This window comes from Dipodomys spectabilis, unplaced genomic scaffold, assembly GCF_019054845.1.
Source record: "Dipodomys spectabilis isolate Male_0828 unplaced genomic scaffold, ASM1905484v1 ptg000006l, whole genome shotgun sequence".
Taxonomy (NCBI): domain Eukaryota; kingdom Metazoa; phylum Chordata; class Mammalia; order Rodentia; family Heteromyidae; genus Dipodomys; species Dipodomys spectabilis.
Window position 1 is genome coordinate 1,497,273 of NW_024870683.1, and position 24,135 is coordinate 1,521,407.

The following is a 24,135-nucleotide window of genomic DNA, read 5'->3' on the forward strand; positions in this document are numbered from 1 at the left end:
TGGGTTAACAGAGCCAGAGGCTGCCCCTCCCCACTACAGCCTCTACAGCACCCCCAACAGCAGGAGGGGTAAAAGACAACAGAAACTCAATAAACATAAGTCCTGAAAATGGCCCCAGGCTGGGCTCTGTGAGTGTCTCAGGAGGTAGCCCCTCAGGGAAAAGCTACTGATTGCTGAAAGGCCTCAACCCTACCCAGAACCTAGCCTCCTTACAGCAACTCCAAGATAGAGGAAACATCATCTCCCTCTTTTGTGATACTCAAAGCAGATCTCCCTCCCACTGAACTAGCCTGTGAGGAGGATCACAAAATCCTGGGGAAAGCAAAGCTTTTTTTCTGTCTATTCAAACAAACTGACTTAAGAAACCAATCAAGCCACATGAAAACCAAACACCACAAGCAAAATGGAGACTCCATCAAGAGACTGGGTTAGGGACAGACAGCGCCCAGGCCCAGAGTTCAGGCCTCATGACCGGAACCCCCCCCCCCAAAAAAAGAAACAAGATCTCCCACCACCCCATCCACCCAAAAAAAAAAATCAAATAACTCGTTTCCCTACCTTTTTTTAATTTTTAAAAAATTTTCTTCTTTTTTTTCTTTCACAATTTTTATTTTAGGTGTGTGTGTGTGTGTGTGTGTGTGTGTGTGTGTGTGTGTGTGAGAGAGAGAGAGAGAGAGAGAGAGAGAGAGAGAGAGAGAGAGAGAGAGAGAGGTTTTGTTTTTTTAAATCTCTATTAACTTTTTGGTCTTTTTTTTTTTAAGACTTAATTGCTGTTCTGCTTATCCCCAGATATATACCGGTTGTCATTGATTAGTAGATCTTATCCTTCATTGTGTACATATTTAATTCAGAAATTGATTACTCAATTCACAACCTCTTAGGCTTAACTTCTTTAATAATAGTACTATTTCTTTTTTTTTTTTGGTGGGGGGGGTCCGGTCGTGGGCCTGAACTCTGGGCCTGGGTGCTGTCCCTCAGCTCTTCAGCTCAAGGCTAGCACTCTACCACTTGAGCCACAATACCACTTCCAGCTTTTTTTTTTCTGCTTATGTAGTGCTGAGGAATCGAACCCAGGGCCTCATGCATGCAAGGCAAGCGCTCTACCACTGAGCCACCTTCCCAGCCCAGTACTATTTCTTTATGCTTAATCTTTAAGAATTCCATTTTTAAATTTATTTTCTCATTTTTCCTTTTTATCTCTCTCCTCTCATCCTATCCTTTCCTTCAATCAGTATTATTTCTTTATACGTACAAGATTTTCAAGTGTTTCATTTTTTAATTTAATTTTTGTTTTTCATTTTTCTTGTTTCTTTATCTCTCTCCTTTCATTCTGTCCTATCCATTTCCTCTCTGAGATTAGGACTTGGTTAAATTCACTCTTTCCTTTTACCTTCCACATCCCTCTAATTCTATTTTTCCCCACAGTTCTCCCTAAATCTATTAATTTCTGGTCTGCTGAATCCCTCTTTGATGTTTTTAGCCCATTAATCCATAGTTGTTTGATGTTGAATAGATTGTATCCATTGAACTAGATTGTATCTGCAGCCATTTTGACTGTGCAACTACAGGACTCTGGTTGATGCTTGCTTTAAAATAGTATTCTAGCATGAGCAAGTGTTCTATCAGAACAAGCCAGAGAAACACAAGAAAAATGCCAAGTCCAGGTATCTCAACTCCCACTCATGATAATCAGGTGACAGAACAGTTAATGAATAATCCAGAGGAGAGTTCCCAAAAAAGCTCTACAAACACTACTGGTAAACATGGTGAATGAAAAGATTGAAAGCCTGCAAAGGACTCAATGTGAGCATGATAGGGAGCGAGACAAGGCTAACCATAGATTAATACAGGAACTTTGCAAACATGATGAGACTAACCAAAAATTAATACAGGAATCTCGTGTGAGGAAGCTAATCAGAGATTAATACAGGAATGGTATTAGCAAGGCTGAGAACAGTCAAAAAGTAATACAGGAATCGTGTGAGCAGCTGAGAACAGTCAAAGAGAAATACAGGAATTGCATGAGTGGGGTAAGAATAGACAAAGATCAATAGAGGCGTTCATGGAATCCATAAACAGACAGCTGAAGGAATACAGGAAGACCACAAAGGGCATGTTGAATGGAGCCCATCAGAAGGAAAGGGAGTCCAATGTAACTATAACCAGTCAAGTAAGGGATCTGAGAATAAAAACTGAACACCAAATTAAGTCAATACTTGTCTAAGGCCATACCACCCTGAACACCCCCATCTCGTCTGATCTTGGAAGCTAAGCAGGGTCAGGCCTAGTTAGTACTTGGATGGGAGAAGTCCATACAAGATCTAAAACAAAGCTCCAGGAAAAATTTGAAGCCATCAAAGCCAACCAATTAGAAGGAAAGGAAATAAAGATCAAAGTAGAAAGTTTTCACAGTAGGTTAAACCATGCAGAAGATCGAATATCGGGGATTGAAGACAGCCTAGATACTATAGAGAAAACCCATACAACTATCCAAGAGAAATCCAAAAAAATATGATAGATCTATTCAACATTTAGAAGACACTATCAGAAGGCCTAATCTGAGGATAATGGGTGTAGAGGAGCAACTAGACACAGAAGTTAATGGTCTAGGGGCTGGGAAGTTGGTTCAGTGGTAGAGCGCTTGCCTTGCATGCCTGAGGCCCTCGGTTCGATTCCTCAGCACCACATAAGCAAAAAGAAAAAAGCCAGAAGTGGTGCTGTGGCTCAAGTGGTACAGTGCTAGCCTTGAGCTGAAGAGCTGAGGCTCAGGCCCAGAGTTCAGGCTCCACGACCGGACCAAACAAAAAAAAAAAAAAGAAGAAGAAGAAGTTAATGGTCTAGGAAATTTATTTAACAGGATCCTAGCATAGAACTTCCCAAACATGCAAAAAATAGGCCTATTCAGATACAAGAAGCTTTTAGAACCCCAAATATACCAGAACAAAACAGGACATCCCCACCGTCACATTATAATCCACACAGGATCAATTCAGACCAAGGAAAAGATCCTTAAAGCTGTCAAGGAGAAAAGATCAATCACATATAAAGGGAAAACAATTTGAATAACCTCAGATTTCTCAGCAGAGATAATTAAAGCAAGAAGAGCCTGGAGTGATGTATGCCACACCCTAAGGACAAACAACTATCAACCAAGAATACTGTACCCAGCTAAACTCTCCTTCATAACCAAAGGTCAAATAAAAACTTCTATAGCGAAGAAAAATTGAAACAATATATCTCTACCAAACCAGCCCTACAAAAGATACTTAAAGATGCCCTATACATAGAAAACCAAAAAGAACACAATAAAGGCCAAGAAACTGCACCCAAACTGAGAATCCAAGAACCATAGGAAGAACCCAGTTGTCAAAGCCCCCAAGAAGGTGGATGACATGGCAGGAACTACCAAACACCTCTCAGTCCTAACTCTCAACATTAATGGACTTAACACTCTGATTAATCGACACAGACTATCTAGTTGGATTAAAAGCAAGATCCTTCTATCTGCTGCCTTCAAGAGTTGCACCTTGCCCATAAAAACAAACATATTCTGAAAGTGAAAGGCTGGAATAAAATCTACCAAGCAAATGGCCCTCATAAACAAGCAGAGTTGCAATCCTAATATCAGATAAGTAGACTTCAAATTAAAATTAGTAAGAAGAAATAAAGAAGGTAGCTACATACCAATTAAGGGATCTCTCCTTCAGGAGGATATCACAATTCTAAATATCTATTCACCAAACAACAGAGCACCCAAATTCATCCAAGAAACACTACTTTCCCTCAAATTTCACATAGACCCAAAGACATTAATTGTTGGGGACTTTAACATACCACTATCCGCACAAGATAGATCAACATGGCAAAAACTCAACAGAGAAACCGTGGATCTAAACAACTGCACAAATCAACTAGATTTAACAGACATCTACCGAATATTTCACCCAGCAGCATCAGAATACATGTTTTTCTCAGCAGCACATGGAACAGTTTCCAAAATAGACTACATTTTAGGTCACAAAGCACACTTGTCCAAATTCAGAAACATTGAAGTTATGCCCTGCATTCTCTCAGACCACAAGAGAATAAAATTAGAACTCAATACCAAAAGCCACGAAAAAAAGTCTTGTAACACATGGATACTGAACAACACACTGTTGAATCACCAGTGGGTCATGGAAGAGATTAGAAAGGAAATCCAAATGTTCATGATATTCAACAAAGATGAACACAAAAATTACCAGCTCCTGTGGGACACAGCAAAGGCAGTACTCAGAGGCAAGTTTATAGCTCTGAGTTCCTACATCAACAAATTAGAGAGATTTGAAACCAACAATTTAATGACACATCTGAACCTCCTTGAAAAAGAGCAGCAAGCTAAATCCCAATCCAGTAGATGGAAAGAAATAATTAAAACTAAATGAGAATTAAACGAATTAGAATCTAAAAAAACTATAGTAAGGGAATATTCTAGAAAGTATATGGATGCCCTCCCTGTCTCCCACTTAAAACACAATGTACTCATACAGCAATGCTTACTGGCTGTTCTATTCGTCTTTGTTAGTCTGTAAAAATTTTATGATCTCTAGGGACTCACTGAAAGTCAAGACTCTTGGCTAGAAAACATACAGAACTGCCTTAAAAGTCAAAAGAAGTTGAGGAGCTATTTGCTTACAGACTAACTCATCCATCTAGAGATTGATCTCTGCCAAATTCTCCGTGATTCTGTTACTCTGTTATTTATGAGGAGCTGTAGCATCATGTTTCAGAAATTACTAGCCAGTCAGCACTGAGGGGTATGTATTTTTCTTGTTCACTCAGTGGCAAGAAATATATATTATAAATTCTTAGGAACTTTATCTCTTTCAGTAAGAGTCAAAATAACTGCTGACTCAGTGAAGGGCCACAGAATCTCTTCCTGGGTAAAAGGGAGGACCATCCACTACAGAAAAGAAAGATCTCATACTTCAGCATTTCCAGGAAGAACAAAGAAATATCGCTGTAACACGGATAAGGACTATGCTTCATCACCAAGAAATTCTTTCTAAATATTTTCATATTATTTTAAATCTGCTTCCCAGTCAAAGATTGTAATAGAGTCACTGCCCACCTGTCCACTTGATTTAAAAAAAAAACATTTACATTTATTACTTTTATGACTGCAGATAGGAGTTGTTAACCATCTGCTTTCGTATTAAACAGTAGAAAATAAACATTATTATATAACCAGAAAACAATCATAGAATTGTATATATATTCCCCAGTAATTTTTCTTTGATGATTAATATAGGCCAAAAGCATGCATCATTTCAAGTCTTTTTAAAAATTCATTACCTAGAACACTAAGCAAAACAGATGATAATATAGTATTTCATTGCAAATGAAGACTTTCAAGAGATTCTTAAAAATGTACTAGCAGCATCAATTATCTGCTTTTGAGAAAATGAGAGACAAGATTGGGCGGGGGGGGGGGGCGGGGGGAGGATGGGAAGGGATGGGAAGGGGAAACAAAGGAGGAGGCTACAATGCTTGATAAGAAATGTACTCATTATCTTGCCCATGTAATTGTAACCCCTCTGTACAGTATTTTCACAATCAAAAAAAATGTTCTAAATCCAAACACAGCTAAAAACAATGAGAGTGGTAGAAACACTTAGCTGACAGCTACAACTTCTGCTCGCATACAAGCAAAGGTCTTCCAGCATAAGAACAGAATGTGGAGAATGCGTCTACATTTTACTTCTCTAGTTCTTTGAAACACAGAGTGAGTATGTTTCCAGAATGAGATAATCTATCATATAAAATAAATAGAAATTATTTGTTCCAAAGGGTAAAGCAATGGGAAAAAATCTAGGGTAAATAGCTGTGAAGAGATCAAGTCTTGTCTCCTAAATAGAGTATGCTTGACCCAAAGCATCCTTATTAGAAAACATGTTATAGAAACAGCCTGGAGAGTACTTTTCTGTTATTCTGAACAGAAGTCAGAATTAACTAGCCAAAGGAAAATTCTCATTGAAAACAAACTCTGGTAGCTGGGTGCTGATGGCTCACAACTATAACCCTAGCTACTCAGGAGGCTGAGATCTGAGGATCCTGGTCCAAAGCTAGCCTGTTCAGGAAAGTCTGTGAGATTCTTATTTGCCATAAGCTACTCAGAAAATGGTGTTGTTGCTGAAGTAGAAGAGAAAGAGGGAGGGAAGGGGAGGGAAGAGGAGAGGAATTCTGATATGCACTATAAACCAAAGTTGTGTATAATGCCATTTTGGTTACTTATAGCAACAAGATGGCGGCTACCAATGCCTTAGGTAGATGAAATGATCCAACTCTGTCTATGGTTACTTGGATAAGAGTAGAGTGTTCTTAAATATTATTAAAACAATGTTAAGGTTAATGATAGGCCTTTATTGTAAGCACCCCTTTAATATTTACCTTTTCTTTTTAAGTGAGCTAAGATGTTGGAGGACAGAGCAATTTGACCTCCTAATTACAGCTGTTAGATCCTTCCGTAACCAGAGGACAGCCTTTCTTCAGCAGCCAACCTTACTGCACTCACTGATTCCTAGAGGAAGTTACAGGGTAATTACAGGTTCTTGATGACGAAGTCTACCTCTAGATCCACTATTTTCAGGCACAACCATTTCAAACCATTTCAAACAGCTTGTCCCATACTTTTTGTTGTCCATAAACCTTGTTAAAAGTCTATCACCCGGGCCAAGGGAGAAATTCTTCTCCTGGGAGAAGTATATGGTTGGTACAAACACAATCCATATTTGTATGGAAGGTGGTGTCATGACTGGTACAAAAACCCTATGAAGACATCCACTTTTGACTATATAAGCTGGCTATCCTGCTTGGTTTGAGTTGGCTAGGAGACAGACCTCTTGGGCTGTGCCTTGTGTTGCAACCTTAGGGCCATTAAAAATATTTTCTCAAGTCATCTTTTCTTGTCTACTTTTGATCTTTGCCATCAGCAGAGGGGGCTACACTAGTAACAGGAAGAGATGGTAGAAGGAACAGGGGGGAACAGAAGCATTTGCAAAGGTTCAGCAGCAGCAGCAGCAGCAGCAGGAGCAGTAAGAGTGGCCAAAGGGAAGCTGCAGAGTTCCATAGAACAGCCAGAGACAGAAATGACAGGAAGTAGAACAGTTGAGCACAGATAAGAGGTTATGAGCCCTTGGTTGAGGGAAGAGTTTCAGTGATATGCCAAGCCTCAAGGGCCAGGTGTCTGGACATCCTTGGAGTGAGAGCTTCATCACTAGCCTCTGTTGGAGCTGAGGGTCTCAACATCCAAGGCTACCCAGGAGCTATAACACCAGAAGTGCAGTCTCTTGGCGCTGCTCAGTGATGCTGGAACCAAGGATAATCACAGCTGCTGAATGCTAGTGCCAGTGGTAAGCCCAGAGCAATAAGCCTCTACCTTGAATACCTAGTAGTTACATCTCTGGCCTCTAAAGCCTAGAATAATAGGCCCTCAGATCTCAAGACAGCATGGAATTGTAAGCTTCTGTGTCTGCCAGTCCAACTACTATGCTGTGGGTACTCAAAGGAGACTGTCAATACTAAATAGCATCTCCTTGCCTGCTCATGATTTGTAGAACAAAGGGCCCCCACAAGCTGATTATTAACTCCACCCCCTTGGCATGCATATATACATTTATTTATTTATTTATTTATTTTGCCAGTCCTGGGGCTTGAACTGAGGGCCTGGGCACTGTCATAGGCTAGAGCTCTATCGCTGTATCACTTGAGCCACAGCACCACTTCTGGTTTTTTTTTTTTTTTTATGAGCCACATTCCTAGCCCATCCCTTGATATTCTTGTGCATAGGCTCCTCCTTTAAAAATGGGCTGGCTCTAATAGATTACTTTTAATATATAGACTACAGCAAAAATGGTGGACATGACAAAACCACTTCTTTATGTTTTCTTATCTTAAACAAGATAAGACAAGCCGGGCGCTGGTGGCTCACGCCTGTAATCCTAGCTACTCAGGAGGCTGAGATCTGAGGATCGCGGTTCAAAGCCAGCCCGGGCAGGAGAGACCGCGAGACTCTTATCTCCAATAAACCACCAGAAAACCAGAAGTGGCGCTGTAGCTCAAGTGGTAGAGCGCTCGCCTTGAGCTGAAGAGCTGAGGGACAGCGCCCAGGCCCAGAGTTCAAGCCCCACGACCGACAAAAAAAAACAAGATAAGACAGGGTAAATATCTTGCCTGCTCTCTTCTTTGTTAACTCTAATGGAAGGGAGAAGGCATGTTCCTTTATGACAACAATAAGGAAAGGCATTTACCCAATGGCCAGTGAGAGATTAAGGCCTAGAAATTACAACCCACCAGAAACTAAAGCTTGTCCAAATCAAATGGGTTTGGAAGTGGATCCTCTCTCAAGTGCAGCCACCATAGAGGATCAAGCTATGTACAGAGGCTTAATTGTGGCTCAATAAAAAGGCTCATGCCTATCTATAGTAAATAAAAATACCCATTACCCAGCAAAATAAAATCCAATATATGTGGCATTCAATCACATGTTGCCAGACTTGTAAAAAGAAAAAAAAAAACCTAGAAAATCATGAGGGGAAACTGGCTCATCATAAGAAAAACTAATCAACTGAAACAAGCTCAGAACTGACACAGCTGCTAGGATAAGAAGACAAAGACTTTTAAACACAATCATTAAAACTGCTTTCTATATCTCAAAAAGACAAGCTCTTAAAACGATAACAATGTGAAATACATGAGAAATACATTGGATGGAATGAATGGTAGGTTCAATGATTCAGAATAAGGGTGGTGTACTTAAAAGACAAAGAAAAGGCAATTTTTTAAATAAAGACAGCACTAGTGAGACATGCTAAAAAGTTTTACTATCAGGGCTGGGAAATATGGCTCAGTAGTAGAGTGCTTACCTAGCATGCATGAAGCCCTGGATTCGATTCTTCAGTACCACATAAACAGAAAAAGCCAGAAGTGGCACTGTGGCTCAAGTGGTAGAGTGCTAACCTTGAGCAAAAGAAGCTCAGGGACAGTGCCCAGGCCCAGAGTTCAAGCCCCAGGACTGACAAAAAAAAATTTTTTTTACTATGTTGTATAATTGGAATTGCCAAAGAAAGAAGAGTAATAAAATATTTGAAGAAATATGGCCAAAAGTTTTTCAAATTTTATAAAATAATTAGCTCACAACTCCAAGAGTCTCAGTGACCCCAAATGAAAGGGCTAGGAAGAAAATGAAAATAAACACAAAACCTGAAATCAAGAAAATTCAGTGGAATATTATTTAGCAATAAAAAGGAATAAGTGAACAGACACATGTGACAAGATGGTTGGACCTTGAAAATAAAGAATCTGGACACAAAAGGCACCTATTTTATGATCCATTTACATGAAAAGTCCAGAGTAGGCAAAATCATACAGACAAAAAGTATATTACTGGTTGCTAGGGGGTGAGGGAAAAGCAGGCCTGGGAAGTGACTGCCCTGAGTAGAAAGTATAATTTCAGGATAATGAAAATGTTCTGGAGTTAAGTTGATGTTAACAGATACACAACTCTGTAAAAGCCAATTGGACAAGTACACTTTAATGGGGTGAACTTTATGGTATATGAATGACATAACAACAACACGATAAACACAAACCAATAGGATCCTGTACAGTGAAGAGCAATGCCAGCATAATACACTTTCAAGTAACTCATAGGCAAAGGAAAAAATTGAAAGGAAAACCATTCTGCCAGAATACTAGAAATGCATACCTAAGCAGTTACAAAATACACAATGTTTTACGTAAATGAAAACAATTAAATCACTCAACTAAAACATTTTAGGTGCATCTATAATAGAAGGTAATAGTGCTATGCAGGAATGGAAAGGAATGCTATGCCATCAAATTGTTTCCCTATAAGGTGACAAAAAAGCTGTCTCTTAGTCTGATGGCCATGAAAGACAGAAGATGAATCATTGCTTGTGGAAACCAATTTATTTAGTCGCTGCAAATCACTGTTATTTATTACTTGTCAGCATATGCTGTTAGTTCAATTAAATATAAAAATCTTCCAAGTCTCTGTTCTCCCCAGCCCCATACTTTAAAAAAGCATGACACAAAATTTAGAAGGTACATTTTAAGTTTATTGTTTTTATTTTACCAAAGTGTTGTTTTTATACATTTGCAACAAAAGATTCATTGCACTGACTAGTTAAGATTTAAATGTTTTCAGGGACCATTTATGAAAATATAATCTGAGACTTTTTCTTTTGGGAGAATACAAATGGAATTTTATTAAGGCACGCTGACAAAGTGTTCGCTGTAGTGCTGCACTGACTTGTGAGGAAGTCTGATACAGCAAATCTAGGGAGTTTCCTAACTACAGAATTAGGGAACTCTTTCAGATAAGGTACCTATACTATGCTAGGTATATTATTATATTTATTTCACTTCAGTCACAGGCTTTTCATCATCTTACTAAACTCAGCCACAGGGGGGGGAAATCCTGTTAATATTAGGTATCTGAATCATAATGGCAATTACTTTTACTGAAAAAAAATTCCAGAATCTGTCAAGAGCATCTTGAAGCAATGCAGGCTAACTAAATGTGCTACTTACCCCTACCAAGAATAAAAGTCTGTCAGCCCTTACTACATTCCCTACTGAATTTCTACCTTTAAAGTATCAAAAATAGCATACTAGTTCTGGGACTGGTTTCAGCTTTCAGTGATAAACATATTTTATGCATTAAGAAGCTGTGTATCACAGTGTACAAGTCTTATTCTACTGTTTCAGTGAACAAAACATAATTCCTAAGAATGTGATTGGAACCAAGAGTAAAATTAAATGTAAGCAGATATAACAACGTTTCCAAAAGTTTCACGATGCCTCATTATTCCAATAATCCAAAAAACCAATCAGCTCTCCATAATTATCCCATACCAAACAGTATCTTTTATACTTTGTTTTGTTTTATTTTTTAACCAATCCTGGGGCTTGAACTCTGGGTCTGGGCACTGTCCCTGAACTTCTTTTGCCCAAGTCTAGCACTCTACCATTTAAGCCACAGTGCCACTTCTGTCTTTTTCTGTTTATGTGGTACTGAGGAATCGAATCCAGGGCTTCATGCATGCTAGGCAAGCACTCTACCACTCAGCTGCATTCCCAGCTCTCTTTTATACACTTTTACAACAAAACTTATATGCATGCAATTGTGCATGAACCCCATTTCTTACAGACTGATATGTCAGTACTCAAGAAGCAGAATCACAAGTAGGCTAGCCTAGAATGCATAACAAGTTCAAGCCAGCCTTAGTTACATAGTGAGATCCCGTTTCAAAAACAAGGGATAGAAAGAATATTCTTAGGAGAGGATGACAATGGCTCAATAGCTATGTGATATGATTATATGAAATGATTTTATCAAAATGAATTCCAAGAAATGGAAACAAGCGTTTTGTTATAGTTTTATTTGGGGATTTTTTTTTTTACCCCTCTGTCACTGTTTTTCTTTTCTTTTGTCTTGTGAGTTTATCTGTTTTGGGGAGCATAAGGTAGAGCACAGAAAAGGTGGGACAAAGAGTGAACAAAGACAGCAGTGATACTCACTAGACACTATGTTGAAAATGAACTATACAATTTGTGGGGGTGGCCAGGAGGGGAAAATTGGGAGACAATGAAGGAAGAGGAGACACTATTCAAAAAGAAATGCGCTCATTACCTGACTTACGTAACTGTAACCCCTCTGTACATCACTTTTAAAATAACATAAAAAAGGTGGGGGGATGTATCTCAGTGGTAGAGTACTGCCTGGCATGAAACAAGAATTTTTTTTGTCACTGAATTCAAAAGACCCCAAGTTTGATCCTTAACACCACAAAAAGAAAAAGAAGTATCAACTGTAATGTATTATGATACTTACATAAAACTACCATGTGCAACTTGGTCTCCAAGAGCTTCGTAACTATGGCTGACACTTCTTCCACTGTCAGCTGTCATTTCTCTTTGCTGTCTGTGCTTCCTTTGCGCTACCTCTCAGCACTCTCTCACTTCCAACATTCTCTGAGCAACTACCATCAACTTATAATTGTAGGAATTAAGACTTTCCACATTCTTCACTCTCTGTAGGAGGTCTTGAAATCTTAAAGATATCATTCTTATGGCTTTCATATTTGTGCAAATGTTCTCAGTCCAGATTATAGTTTGCCTTTTTTTATATTCTTGCCAGCACTGAGTACCATAATAAGTATATATACATATATGCATAAACATATAATTTGATTAGTAAAAAGTGTCTGCTTTCCAGTAACATGTTTAGCAGGTGATTTTAAATGTTAGAGAAGACATAACACAACAGATTATAGGCAGGAGGATTCATCTCTATAGTTTTCTTTTTTGTCCAAGTTATTTGCAATAAAACATAAAAATGGTGAAATAAGTTAGGAATTAATAATTTTCAAAAAGTCAAAATGTCATTATTTTTTATGCCCTCAGGTTGACAGAAAAAGGTAGGAGGAAAATAACGCAATATTTGAGTGATCACATGTACTGAAATGATTGTGGAGGATGAGGGGAGTGGCATGATCACACACACACACACACACACACACACACACACACACACACAACTATAACTTTTCTAAAAAGAAAAAAATCACTAATTCAAAAGAAATATTTTTGAAAACTACACACAACTATCATTAAATTGGTGAGTATCTGAAGCTAGATTTCATGCCAAAAAATCTCTCTCTCAGTTCTACAAGTATAAAATACTCAACTATCTACTTAAGATTCAAAAATAAGCTTTGAAGTTCGGCTCATGGCATCTATCTTATTTTTCTAAATTTCTAAGTAATGAGTAAAAGAAATTTAAAAAAAAACTTTTTATGGTCAATGATCAGTTAAAGAAACTAAAGGGTGAGAAAATGGGACAGGAAGGAATTAGGAACGAGATGAGGTGAGTGAGGCTGGTGGCTCACACCTGCAATGTGAACTACTCAGGAGGCTGAGATCTGAAGATAGTTTGACACCAGCTCAGAGCAGAAATCCATGGAACTCCATTCCAAAAGAATCAGCAAAAAAGCCAGACTGGAAGTATGGCTCAAGTGAAAAAAAGTCAAGTGAGAGCACTCAATCCAATTCTTAGCACCAGTACCAAAAAAAAAAAAAAGTGAGAGAAAGAATGAGAAAGGGAAAGAGAAAGAGAAAGAGATAAGGAAAGAGAAAGGGAAAGAGAACGAGAAAGGGAAGGAAGTAGCCTGGTCCAGCAGGGCTGCCTCAAAGCTGCTAGAGCAACCAAGTAAACATGGCTCACATTCACCCCTTTCTACTCACCTGAGGCCCCATAAGCTTAAAATATACACCAACCATTCAAATTTCAATTTTGTGATCTCTCACAAGTAATTTAGGCAAATAATTAGTAATAAATGTATTTAACGCTGATAACTCAAAAATTTCCTCTCAATCTGAGTTCATGAACTCTACATCAATGCTCTCTAGTAAAGGTTCATTTTAGAGACTAAAGAAATAACTATAGATTGTTTAGTTAAGCCAAGCAAACTTTAAAAGTATCAATTAGCACTAATTCATAGATGAGTGGAGCTGTGAAAACCACGTTCTTAGAGTTGCCATAGGTTCATGTAAACATACTCTGTATCATGGAGGGGTAATTTCATTTGCTGAACATGGAAAGCAGTAAGTTATGTGACACATGGGTTAAAATTCATATCTTGACAACAGCGATTTTTAATTCTTTTTCTCTCTCTCTTTTTGCCCGTTGTAGGGTAGGGCTTGACCTCAGAGGCTGGGCACTGTCCTTCAGCCTCTCTGTGCTTAAGGTTAGCACTCTACCACTTGAGCTACAGCACCACTTCAAGTTTTTGAGTGGTTAATTGGAGATAAGAGTCTCATAGGGACTCTTCTGCCCAGGCTGGCTTCGAACCATGATCCTCAGATCTTAGTCTCCTAAGTAGCCAGGATTACAGGAAGGAGCCACCAGCACCCAGCTAGTGATCTTCAATTCTGACAAGGGCAATTTTGCACCTACAGAGTATGTGTGAAAAGATGACATCATAAGTATACTGGAAGAAAGTTGACTATATGAACATGTATTTTAAAAACAAAGGATTATTATTGATTCTCCACATTCTCATTACCAGGCAGTCTTTGGTTCTTTCTCCAGTGATGACAGCAGTAAGATTAGTGCACAACAGAAACTTTTCCAGTTTTTAGAATACATAGTATTCTGTTTACATATTTTAATATTAATAGCAAGAAAGAACTATAAAACACAAAACAACATAAAAATGCAATATTTTAACATTTAAATTTGGCTGTAAATAGGGAGCATTAACACTTTTTTTCTCTTTCTACATATTGCAGATTTATCGTAGAAATAAACATGAAGGTTTACATAATCACAAATAAGTCAAAGGACCTTATTATCAAATTGTAATTTGATATCTTAGTGTCGTTGATACTATATTCTTTCTTCCATATTTGCAAACAACAAAAATCCCACAAAAAGCTATTATTGTATAGGAGCTTAACAATAAAAGAATCGCTTTACAGGTATCAACTATACCAAGTTGCCTTTTTCACTAAAGACATAAAAATATGCTTACTGATGCTTCCAGAATTTCTTTTCAGGCAAGAGGTTTTTTTGGTTGGTTAGATTTTAGTTTTTCTTGAAAACATATTACAGTAGTCTGATCAAACCAAATTTCCATTAATATTATCATTACACTAGAAACAGAAACTCAATCATTCCATGTTGAATGTATTGGGAATAGGTTGACAAGACTTCTCATTCTTTTCTGAACTTTATAAAAATATATCCCAGATCGGTTGGGAAGGTGGCTCAGTGGTAGAGTGCTTGCCTTGCATGCATGAGGCCCTGGGTTCGATTCCTCAACACCACATGAGTAGAAAAAGCTGGAAGTGGCGCTGTGGCTCAAGTGGTAGAGCACTATAGCCTTGAGCTGAAGAGCTGAGGGACAGCACCCAGACCCAGAGTTCAGGCCCTATGACTGACGAAAAAAATATGTGTATATATATATACATATATATATATATATATATATATGGATATTTATGGATATATATATATATATCCATCCAAGAGAAGAGATGGTAAAATGGAAGAGTAATTAACAAATACAAATTGTCAAAGGAAATATTTTCTCTTTTAAAAGTGACACAGTAAGTTCTATTAAAAAAAAAAAAAAAAAAAGCTGGGAGCCAGTGGCTAATGCCTATAAGCTTAGCTACTCAGGAGACTAAGCTCTGAGAATTATTCCTAGAAGCCAGGCAGAAATGGCCATAGAACCCTTATTTCCAATTAACCAGCAAAAATCCAGAAGTGGTGCTGTGGTTAAAGTGGTAGAATGCTAGCCTTGCACATACACACACACACACAAAAAAAAAATCTCAGGGACAACACCCAAGGCCTGACTTCAAGTCCCAGGATTGGCAAAAGAAATAAATAAAAATAAAAATGCAGGCCCTTCTGAATTTATAAAGTTGTATATTTTTTATCATTATAACCTGCTTTGTGTTAAAAAAATATTTCAACTGACAACAAAATATGCCTATAAAAACAAATTATTTTGCTATTGCTTTACCTAGAGACTAACAACTCCAGGAGGAATGACTTAGAAGAAAATATGACAGATTAGACAATGTGTCTGAATTTAGGAAAGAGAGATTTACACTTACAGAGGTCAGCCTTTGTATAAATTAATTGAATACACAGAACACTGACAAAATGAAATACAGCAAGTACTAATTCTAAATATCTCTTTCTTTTTTTCTTTTTTGACAGTACCAGATTGAACTCAGGGCTTTGCACTCACTAATATGGCTCTCTACCACTTGAGTCCACCTGAGTCATGCCTTCAATCTCTTTTTGTCTTGGTTATTATGTTTATTTTGTGTGTGTCCTAAGGCTTGAACTCAGGGCCTGGGCACTGTCCCTGAGCTTCTTTTCCTCAAAGTGAGTGTTCTACCACTTGAGCCACAGCTCTACTTCCAGCTTTTTCTAAGTAATTTTGTTGAAGATAAGAATCTCATGTCCTTCCTGCCCTCGCTGGCTTTGAACTGCAATCCTCAGAGCTCAGCCTCCTGAATAGCTAGGTCTACAATGGGAGCCACCAGCACCCCGCTTTGTCATGGTTATTTTTTCATGGCAAGATCTTACTTTATATCCTAGCTACTCTGCTTACAAGTCTTCCTACGTGTGCTTTCCTGCACTGACTAGTCACAAGCTACCCCAACAACCTCTGACTGAGATGGATCTTAAAAACTCTATGCCCAGGCTGGCCTTAAACCAAGATTCCCCCAATCTATGCTTTTAAGTAGCTAGGATTACAGGGTTGAGCCACTGTGCCTGGCTCCAAGAATCTTAAAACAAACATTGTACCAAAGACTGTAATATAGAGCTACTATATATAGCACAGTTGTGAATAGTAATTCTATTATCAAACTAGTATAATCAACAGTAAATAATCAACAGTATAGGGCTGGAAAGGTGGCTCAAGTGGTAGAGCACTAGCCTTGAGCTGAAGAGCTGAGGGACAGCGCCCAGGCCCAGAGTTCAGGCCCAGGACCAGACCCCCCCCCCCCCAAAAAAAAATAATAATCAACAGTATGGTTGAAGGCAAGGCTCAAAGGCTAGAGCATCTGCCCAGCATGAGGCCTCAAGTTCAAGCTACACTAATAGAAATAATCTCATGATATGAGAATGAAGAAGGAAGGTATGTGTTTAGGAGAGAAATAGACAAACTAGAGCTCAACCTTCATATTTCTAAATAGATCAATAAGTAAAACCTACAGCTGAAATGCCATCAAACAGTAAAATAAATACAAGACACAACTAAAAGATCTGAAATGGTTACCTAAAAAGAAAGGAAAGTGTGGGGGGGGAGAATCTTGTTTAACTTAAAATCATTTATGTAACATTTTGAAATAAATAAAACATCAGATTAATAATGACCTAAGTTTATTGTTCAAAATGAGTAATTCAACTATTATACTTACCAAGGGATCATTGACAATGAAGATTATAATAGGTAGGAGAAAAAAAAAATCCGATGATTGCTCAGATTAAGCAATATCAAGGGACAAAGACAGATAGATTGAATGGATTGCTTCATTTTGAATTTCAAGACAGATTGAATGGATTGCTTCATTTTGAATTTCAAGGGTGAGGAGAATAGCGAAGACAATAAACCCTTCAATTTAATATGGCTCACAACCATATTCCTAGCTACTCAGGAGGCTGCGATCAGAAGATCAGATTGTGATTCAAAGCCACCATCTTTTGTAGTCAAGACAAATTTGAGTAGACTCTTAATTTCCAATTAACCAGAAAAAAGCTCAAAGTGGCTCAAGTGGTAGCTATCCATCAGTGAAAACGCTAAGGGAAGCCCTGAGTCCAAGGCCCAGTACTGGCACATTCACAAAAAAAGATTCTATGTTCCATAAATTTCACAGTGCTCTATATTGGAACTCTGGATTATTTTAACCAAAAGGTATTATATATTTAACAATTTATTTCTCTCATTTTATAGTTACTTAAACCAGATTACAGCTGGTCGGGGCAGAATCAGAACCCTATGCTCTTAACTCCCACATTCTCTTTTTTGCAACACAAAGCATCTTAAAAGAATTATTAAATACCAAAAAAAAAGGTATTTGAGTTTTATTGGGACATTCATTAATAGTTTTTTGTTGTAAAAGGGGAGGTCTAAGCTGGGTGCTACTGGCTCATGCCTATAATCCTAGGTACTCAGGAGGCTGGGGAATCAAGGTTCAAAGCCAGCTCAGACAAATAAATTTAAGAGATTTTTGTTTTCAGTTAACCACCAAAAGCTAGAAATAGAGCAGTGGCTCAAATGGCAGCGTGCCATGCCACCTTGGGACAAAAACAAAGGAACAGCTCCAGATCCTAAATTCAAACCCCAGTAATGGAACAAAAAACAAAACAATAAAATAAAACAATAAAATAATAGGGGTTATAGCCAAACTTGGTGGTACATGCTTGTAATCCAACACTTAAAGGCTCAAGCAGGATCACAACTTTATAAAGTTTGCTGAGATAGACAGAAAAAGCCTTGTCCCACCCCCCCCCCAAAAAATCTACTTGAGCATACAGAGAAAATGGAAAAATAAGGACCAAGTTTGAAGTTAAAACTAAGATCTTTGCTGTATGCCAGTAGTTCACACCTGTAATTCTGGCTACTCAAGACGCTGTGATCTGAGGATCACAGTTCAAAGCCAACCTGGGCAAGAAAGTCTGTGATTGTTATCACCAAAAGTGAAGCTGTGGAAGGGGTAAAGTACTAGGCCTCAGCGAAAAAGAGACAGTGCCCAAGCTAACTTCAACTTTTTTACCAAAAAATAAAACAAAAAAAAAAAAAATCCCTGATCTTTTACTTTTAAAATATTAAGCAGGCTATGAGGTACTAAGTTCAAGTCCTGGTCTCAGACCTAATAAAACTTAAATAATTAAATAAATAAACAGGAGGGGACAGGTAGGGTTGGAAGGAATGAAGATGATAAAGGGGATGATAGTAATAAAGATGTATTGTACGCATGAATTGTCAAAGTGAATGGTAACCCTTTGGTACAATTACTTAAAGATAATAATAATTTAAAAAAAAAACTACCAGACATTGGTGCTGTAATCCTACTCAAGAGGCTGAGATCTGACAATTGTTTCAAAGCCAGGCTAGGCAGGAGACTCTTATCTCTAATTAACCACCACCACCACACACACACCAAAAAAAACCCAAAAGTGGAGCTTTGTCTTAAGTGGTAGAGCACTAGCTTCAACCTGAAAAAGCTTCAGGGACAGTGCCCAAGCCCAGAGTACAAGCCCAGTACCAGCAAAAAAGAAAAAATGGAAATCCGAAAACCAAATATTTTTAAGTTTTAAGATCTGAAGTGGAAAATAAAATCAAAACTCAATTCAAACTAGCTGTTTCTGGGTTTTTCCAAACCTTGGCCTCCTGTTCCTTAATCCCAATGTAGTGAGATCTGAAAGCAGCATCCTGGATACGTACTAGCTATCTTCTTCTGTACTCTTGGCCTGAATAATGTGTCTCCTTGTTTGAATGAACATTTCTTGCTCTAACTAAACTTCTCATGGTATACCCAACAAATCTACTTACATGCAAGGAATATTTGCATCCAGAAACACTTGTTTTGTGATCATCCAGCAAGCAATATTGATGTTATTAGAATTAAGGTTATTTTCACAAACTAATCTATGTGTGATTCGTCTTCAACCAGAATGCCATCATCCTTCTTATATATGCTATCATCCTCTATACATACCCTGGGGAGCACTGTTTGATAACTGCAATAAGATCTATTTTCATTAAAAACAATAAAAAAAATAAGCAAAGAATAAAAGTTAAACAGAAGTTGGACATGATAGAACCCCAACACTCAGAAGACTGAGGCAAGACCTTAACAAGGACAAACTGGGCCAGTCACTAAGCAAGACACTGTCTAAATAAATAAGTAAAACAAATAGTTTAAAAAGAAGGAAGTATGTATCTGAACTCTGTTCTTCCTCTTTTATGAGACACAACTAGGTCTTTAAAAGGCTGTACAAATACTTGGCCCCAACTGCAGGTTTATCCCTTCTATCTACCTTGAAAATGCCATTGAAAAATATATACTTTACTGTACTCTGTATTCCTGTTCAAATGATTCAGAACACTTTAACTCAGATATCATGCCTTAGGATCTAGAGCTCTGCAGAAAATATGTTTGGGGAGAAAGACTTAAGAAAAGATATGCTGCCTGGTAATTTTAAGGAATTGGTGGTGATCAACAAAGAGATGTAAAGGTTTGGGTCATTCTTCATAATCTCAATGTTTTACAAGGAATCTAGTTTTCAAGATATGTCTAAATACGAAGGAACATCAAAAAGTGAGCTATGGCCTACTCCTTGGCACTACTGCTCATAAATGCAGAGAGGGCCCATTACCAGTCACCACAGAAAAACTTGGGTCAAAGCCAGGAGACACCTATAATCCTAACACATGGCAGATTGAAATAGGAGGACGGTAAGATTAAGACCAGCCCAACCAAATGACAAATTCAAGGACAGCCTGATGACGTAGAATTTTTTCTCAAAAAAAGGGGAAAAAAGGCAGTTATCAGAAGTCATTCCTATATCATAGGTATTCAAGAGGCTGAGATCCAGAGAGTCACAGTTCAAAGCCAACAAAAGGCAAAGAAGTCCATAAGACTTCATCTCAATAAATAAATAAGTAAATAAGTAAATAAATAAATGGCAGTAAAAATGTGGCTCAAGTCACAGGGTACCAGCCAAGCAATCAAGCCAGCCCTGAGTCCAAACCCTGCCAACAGAGGGAAAAAAAGGAACATGGTCCAAGTGGTAAATTGCCTGCTAGGAAGCATGAAGCCCTGAGTTTAAAACCCCAGTAACACAAACAAAAAGATGATTTGGGTAAAGTTAGTTAGCTAGCACATTAAATGGATGCCATTTTTGTGTTTTCATACTTACTACCCAAATGTGGCCTCAACATTTTCCTTACCTTAACAGGAAGGATTGATGCATGAAAAGCAGCAGCACCTGTATCTTTATCAATCAGTCTATTCCACACCAAAATCTATACTGCAACATTACTGTGTTTAAGATCTGAATGAGATTAAAGACCTAGAGGCTTTCAATAGTACCTGTGAACTGATTATTTAAATAGCAGCATCTAATCAATATGCACTAAAATAAAATTATTCCTATTCTTTAAAACCAGGCATCTTTGGAAACCTCTCAAGTTTTTCAATATGAACAGTAAGATAAAAAGTTGATAAGGTAGACATCAAAGTAAACTTTAATTCATTCAGTGCATTCTATCTCACACATATCCACTCCAATCAAATGTCCTTTAACCCATTCTGTACACTAAATAGAGGAGATAAACAGTATACTTCATGAAAGTGGTAACTAACCTAACAATACTCAGAATGTTTTTCTACTCTTGGATATTAAATCACACAATGCCATCTACTGTGTTTTATAATTTGTAGGAACTACTGTTTATTCTGTACTACTTTATTTAACTTTTAGTTTAAGGAGTAATAGAAAAAATATTTTACTATAATCATTTTTTCATCTTGAGCAATAACAATGAGAACTACTGGGATTACACCCATGTTTACTAGTCTAAAAGAAGTGTTTCAAATGACAGAGGCTTCTGCGCTTCATTAGAAAGATTCAGAGAGGAAAAAAAGAGATGGTTAAAGACATATTCAGGAACAAATAATAAAACTTTCTGCTGCAACACCAATAATTCATTAATGTCCATTAACTCTATGTCCACTGAGAAAATTCTCTAAAATTAACATAATTAAGTTAGCTAATAAAACACAATCTCTGCAAGTTGTGTATAAGGAGAATCCTTGTATAACTAATAGGCATACAATATAGAATGGCTTACAAATAAAATATACTACATTTGTTATCAAATACAAAACAAGTCCAGATTTATATTTTAGAAAAAAATTAATTTATTTAAACTAAGAGACCCTGCCTAATTCTATTTTGGTATCAAACATTGAAATTGGTACTGGGAAAAAGCATCTATATTTATGGCAAGATGCTGTATACAAAAACTATACAAAATTAATTTTAACATCAACTTATAAAAGAAAGGTTCCTGAAATTAATTTTGCTTTGGGAAAAGTATCAAATCTTCAGATCCAGAATTATAGTTTTTTATTACTTTAATTCATTGAATTATAGCACATCAGATCTTTAAGCAATGTTGTCAGATAAACCCTTTATAATAAAATATTCAGCATTTCCTGGTAGCTTTTTGGAATGTGAATGAAAATTTGTTCCTTTTTTAATTAAAAATAAATAATAATAATGATGATGATGATAATGATGATGATGATGAAACCAAGAGCCCAATAGGATCAAACACCTGTCAGAATGGTTTGTCTGCTGGAATTAAGCATGGGCAGATAGTTCTGCATTATTGGAAAATGCCATACATTGAGGTCTTTTTTTCTGTACAAAAAAAAAACCACACACACACACACACACACACACACACAAAACAACTTTTCACAACCATCTCAGAGCTCTAAGACTTATAATGCAAACTGTTACTCAATCTGAACCAGGAAGTCTGAATCCATAGAAGGCATCTTCAAAATTAGGCGTATTTTAAAGTACATTTACACAAAACTAAATTTCTTTTATTGTTAAGAAATCTAGGAGCAATAATTTTAACCTTCAGTCGCAAAATATAGGTAGCCTTAAGATAAACATGCTTGATCAATCTTTCTTAAAGCATTTGGGTGTGTTGGCCAAAATAGTTTAAAAAAAAGGGGGGGAGGGGGAATCCTAGGACTCTTTCCTAATGGCTTTTAAGAGATTCATTTGCAGACATAGCTAAATAATCATCTAAAAAAGTATCAGGCTATCCAATTATATTTGCCATGAATTTAGACATACATATAAAATATAAAAGATTTTTTTAAAAAAAAGTATTTCAGACCTAAGATGAATTTATCTAATAAGGGTTACATGAGAAACACCACAAAAGACCAAAAAGAAATTTCAGATACAAAATTACATGACATGGCTTCATTCAAGCACACCAACAATTCAAAGTGAAGTGAAATATCTAGGCTGGTTTTTTTACATCACCAGCTTTCATCAGGGCCTTAATTGCTCTTGCCCTCATCTCAAGTTCCAGCAGCTCCAATTGCTGAGCAGAAGGCTGAACATCTTCTGGTGGAGGAACAGTCAGGGTGGCTGTCTTTGGTTCCTTTGTGCTAGACTCTGCCAGTCCCAGAATCTCATTCACACTTTTTTCAATATCTTTCTCCAGGTCATCTATCTGACCTGCTTCACTTTGGACTGTATTTTCTGGGGCCTCAGGAGCAGCAGTTTCTTCATTGCATGGGCCTTCTATGTCGCTGTCATAAGCATCTGCATTTATACTGAGTACATCACTATCTTCCCCTTTACCTGTAACAAACAAACAAACAAACAAAAAAGGGGGAGGAAAGAACCATGTAACCTGAAAGCCCTGGGTCAAAATACCATTGCTGTTTGTGACCACATGGCTGCTTTGACCCACTTCCTGTCGTGAAGTCCATAGTGCCCATTTCACCTCCTGTTTCCCTGAAGCTTCAATTTCAAGACTGAATTTCATAGAAATCCTAATGTATGTGTCATTCCAATTTAGAACACAGAAGCACTAGAAAATGTGTACGCCATCTAGAGTTCCCATTCTCTAGTTTCCTAATTAAAGTATCACAGTGGTTTTATGACAGTAACACTTCCATGGTGTCTTTAGGCATCCTTTGGATAGAGTATTATTAACAAGTAAATTTTCATTCTAGAAGATATTTAAAATAGCTTATTATGAACTAAAAGGAAAAATAGTATCAACAAGCTGGACACTGCACTATTATACCCAATTTTTTCATGCTATTTCTTTCTCTTTTTTTTTTGGTCGGTCGTGGGGCTTGAACTCTGGGCTTGGACACTGTCCCTGCACTCTTCAGCTCAAGGTGAGCAATCTACCACTCGAGCCACAGCACCACTTCCACTCTCTCTCTTTTTTTTGTCCATCATGGGTCTTGACCTCTGCACCTGGGCACTGTCTCTGCACTCTTCAGCTCAAGGCTAGTGCTCTACCACTTGAGTCACAGCTCTGCTTCTGGTTTTCTGGTGGTTAATTGGAGGTAAGAGTCTCACAAACTTTTCCTGACCGGGGTGGCTTTGAAACTGAGTCTTAGATCTCTGCCTCCTGAATAGCTAGGATTGTAAGTGTGAGCCACTGGCACCAGGCTTTTTTTTTTTTTGGGGGGGGGGGGGGGGGAAGGGAGGCGGGTCAGTCATAGGACTTGAACTCTGGGCCTGGGCACTGTCCTTGAGCTCTTCAGGTGAGGTGAGCCCTCTACCACTGAGCCACAGCACCACTTCCAGTGTTTTGGTGGTTAACTGGAGATAGGAGTCTCATGGACTTTCTGCTGGAGCTGGCTTTGAACCAGGATCCTCAAATCTCAGCTTCCTGAGTAGGTAGGATTTTACAGGCATGAGCCATCAGCACCAGGCTTTTCATTTTATAAACACTTGGTTCTGAATCAGTGAATTAAAGAGAA

The 24,135-nt window shown here is 37.8% G+C and overlaps 1 protein-coding gene across 3 annotated transcripts in view; it reads right to left on the reverse strand.

Moving 5' to 3' along the window:
- Positions 1-6,917: 6,917 nt before the first annotated feature.
- Positions 6,918-24,135, reverse strand: part of Caap1 (caspase activity and apoptosis inhibitor 1) — a 48,599-nt gene continuing 31,381 nt past the window's right edge. For 2 of the 3 annotated variants that reach the window (XM_042696824.1, XM_042696811.1), the window contains one exon: positions 20,986-22,993. In XM_042696824.1, coding sequence (XP_042552758.1) covers positions 22,647-22,993 — 347 coding nt within the window. In that variant the 3' untranslated portion in view covers positions 20,986-22,646. Of the gene's footprint in view, positions 6,929-20,985; positions 22,994-24,135 lie in introns of those variants that run through there. The other variant, XR_006150167.1, reaches the window with a different exon arrangement.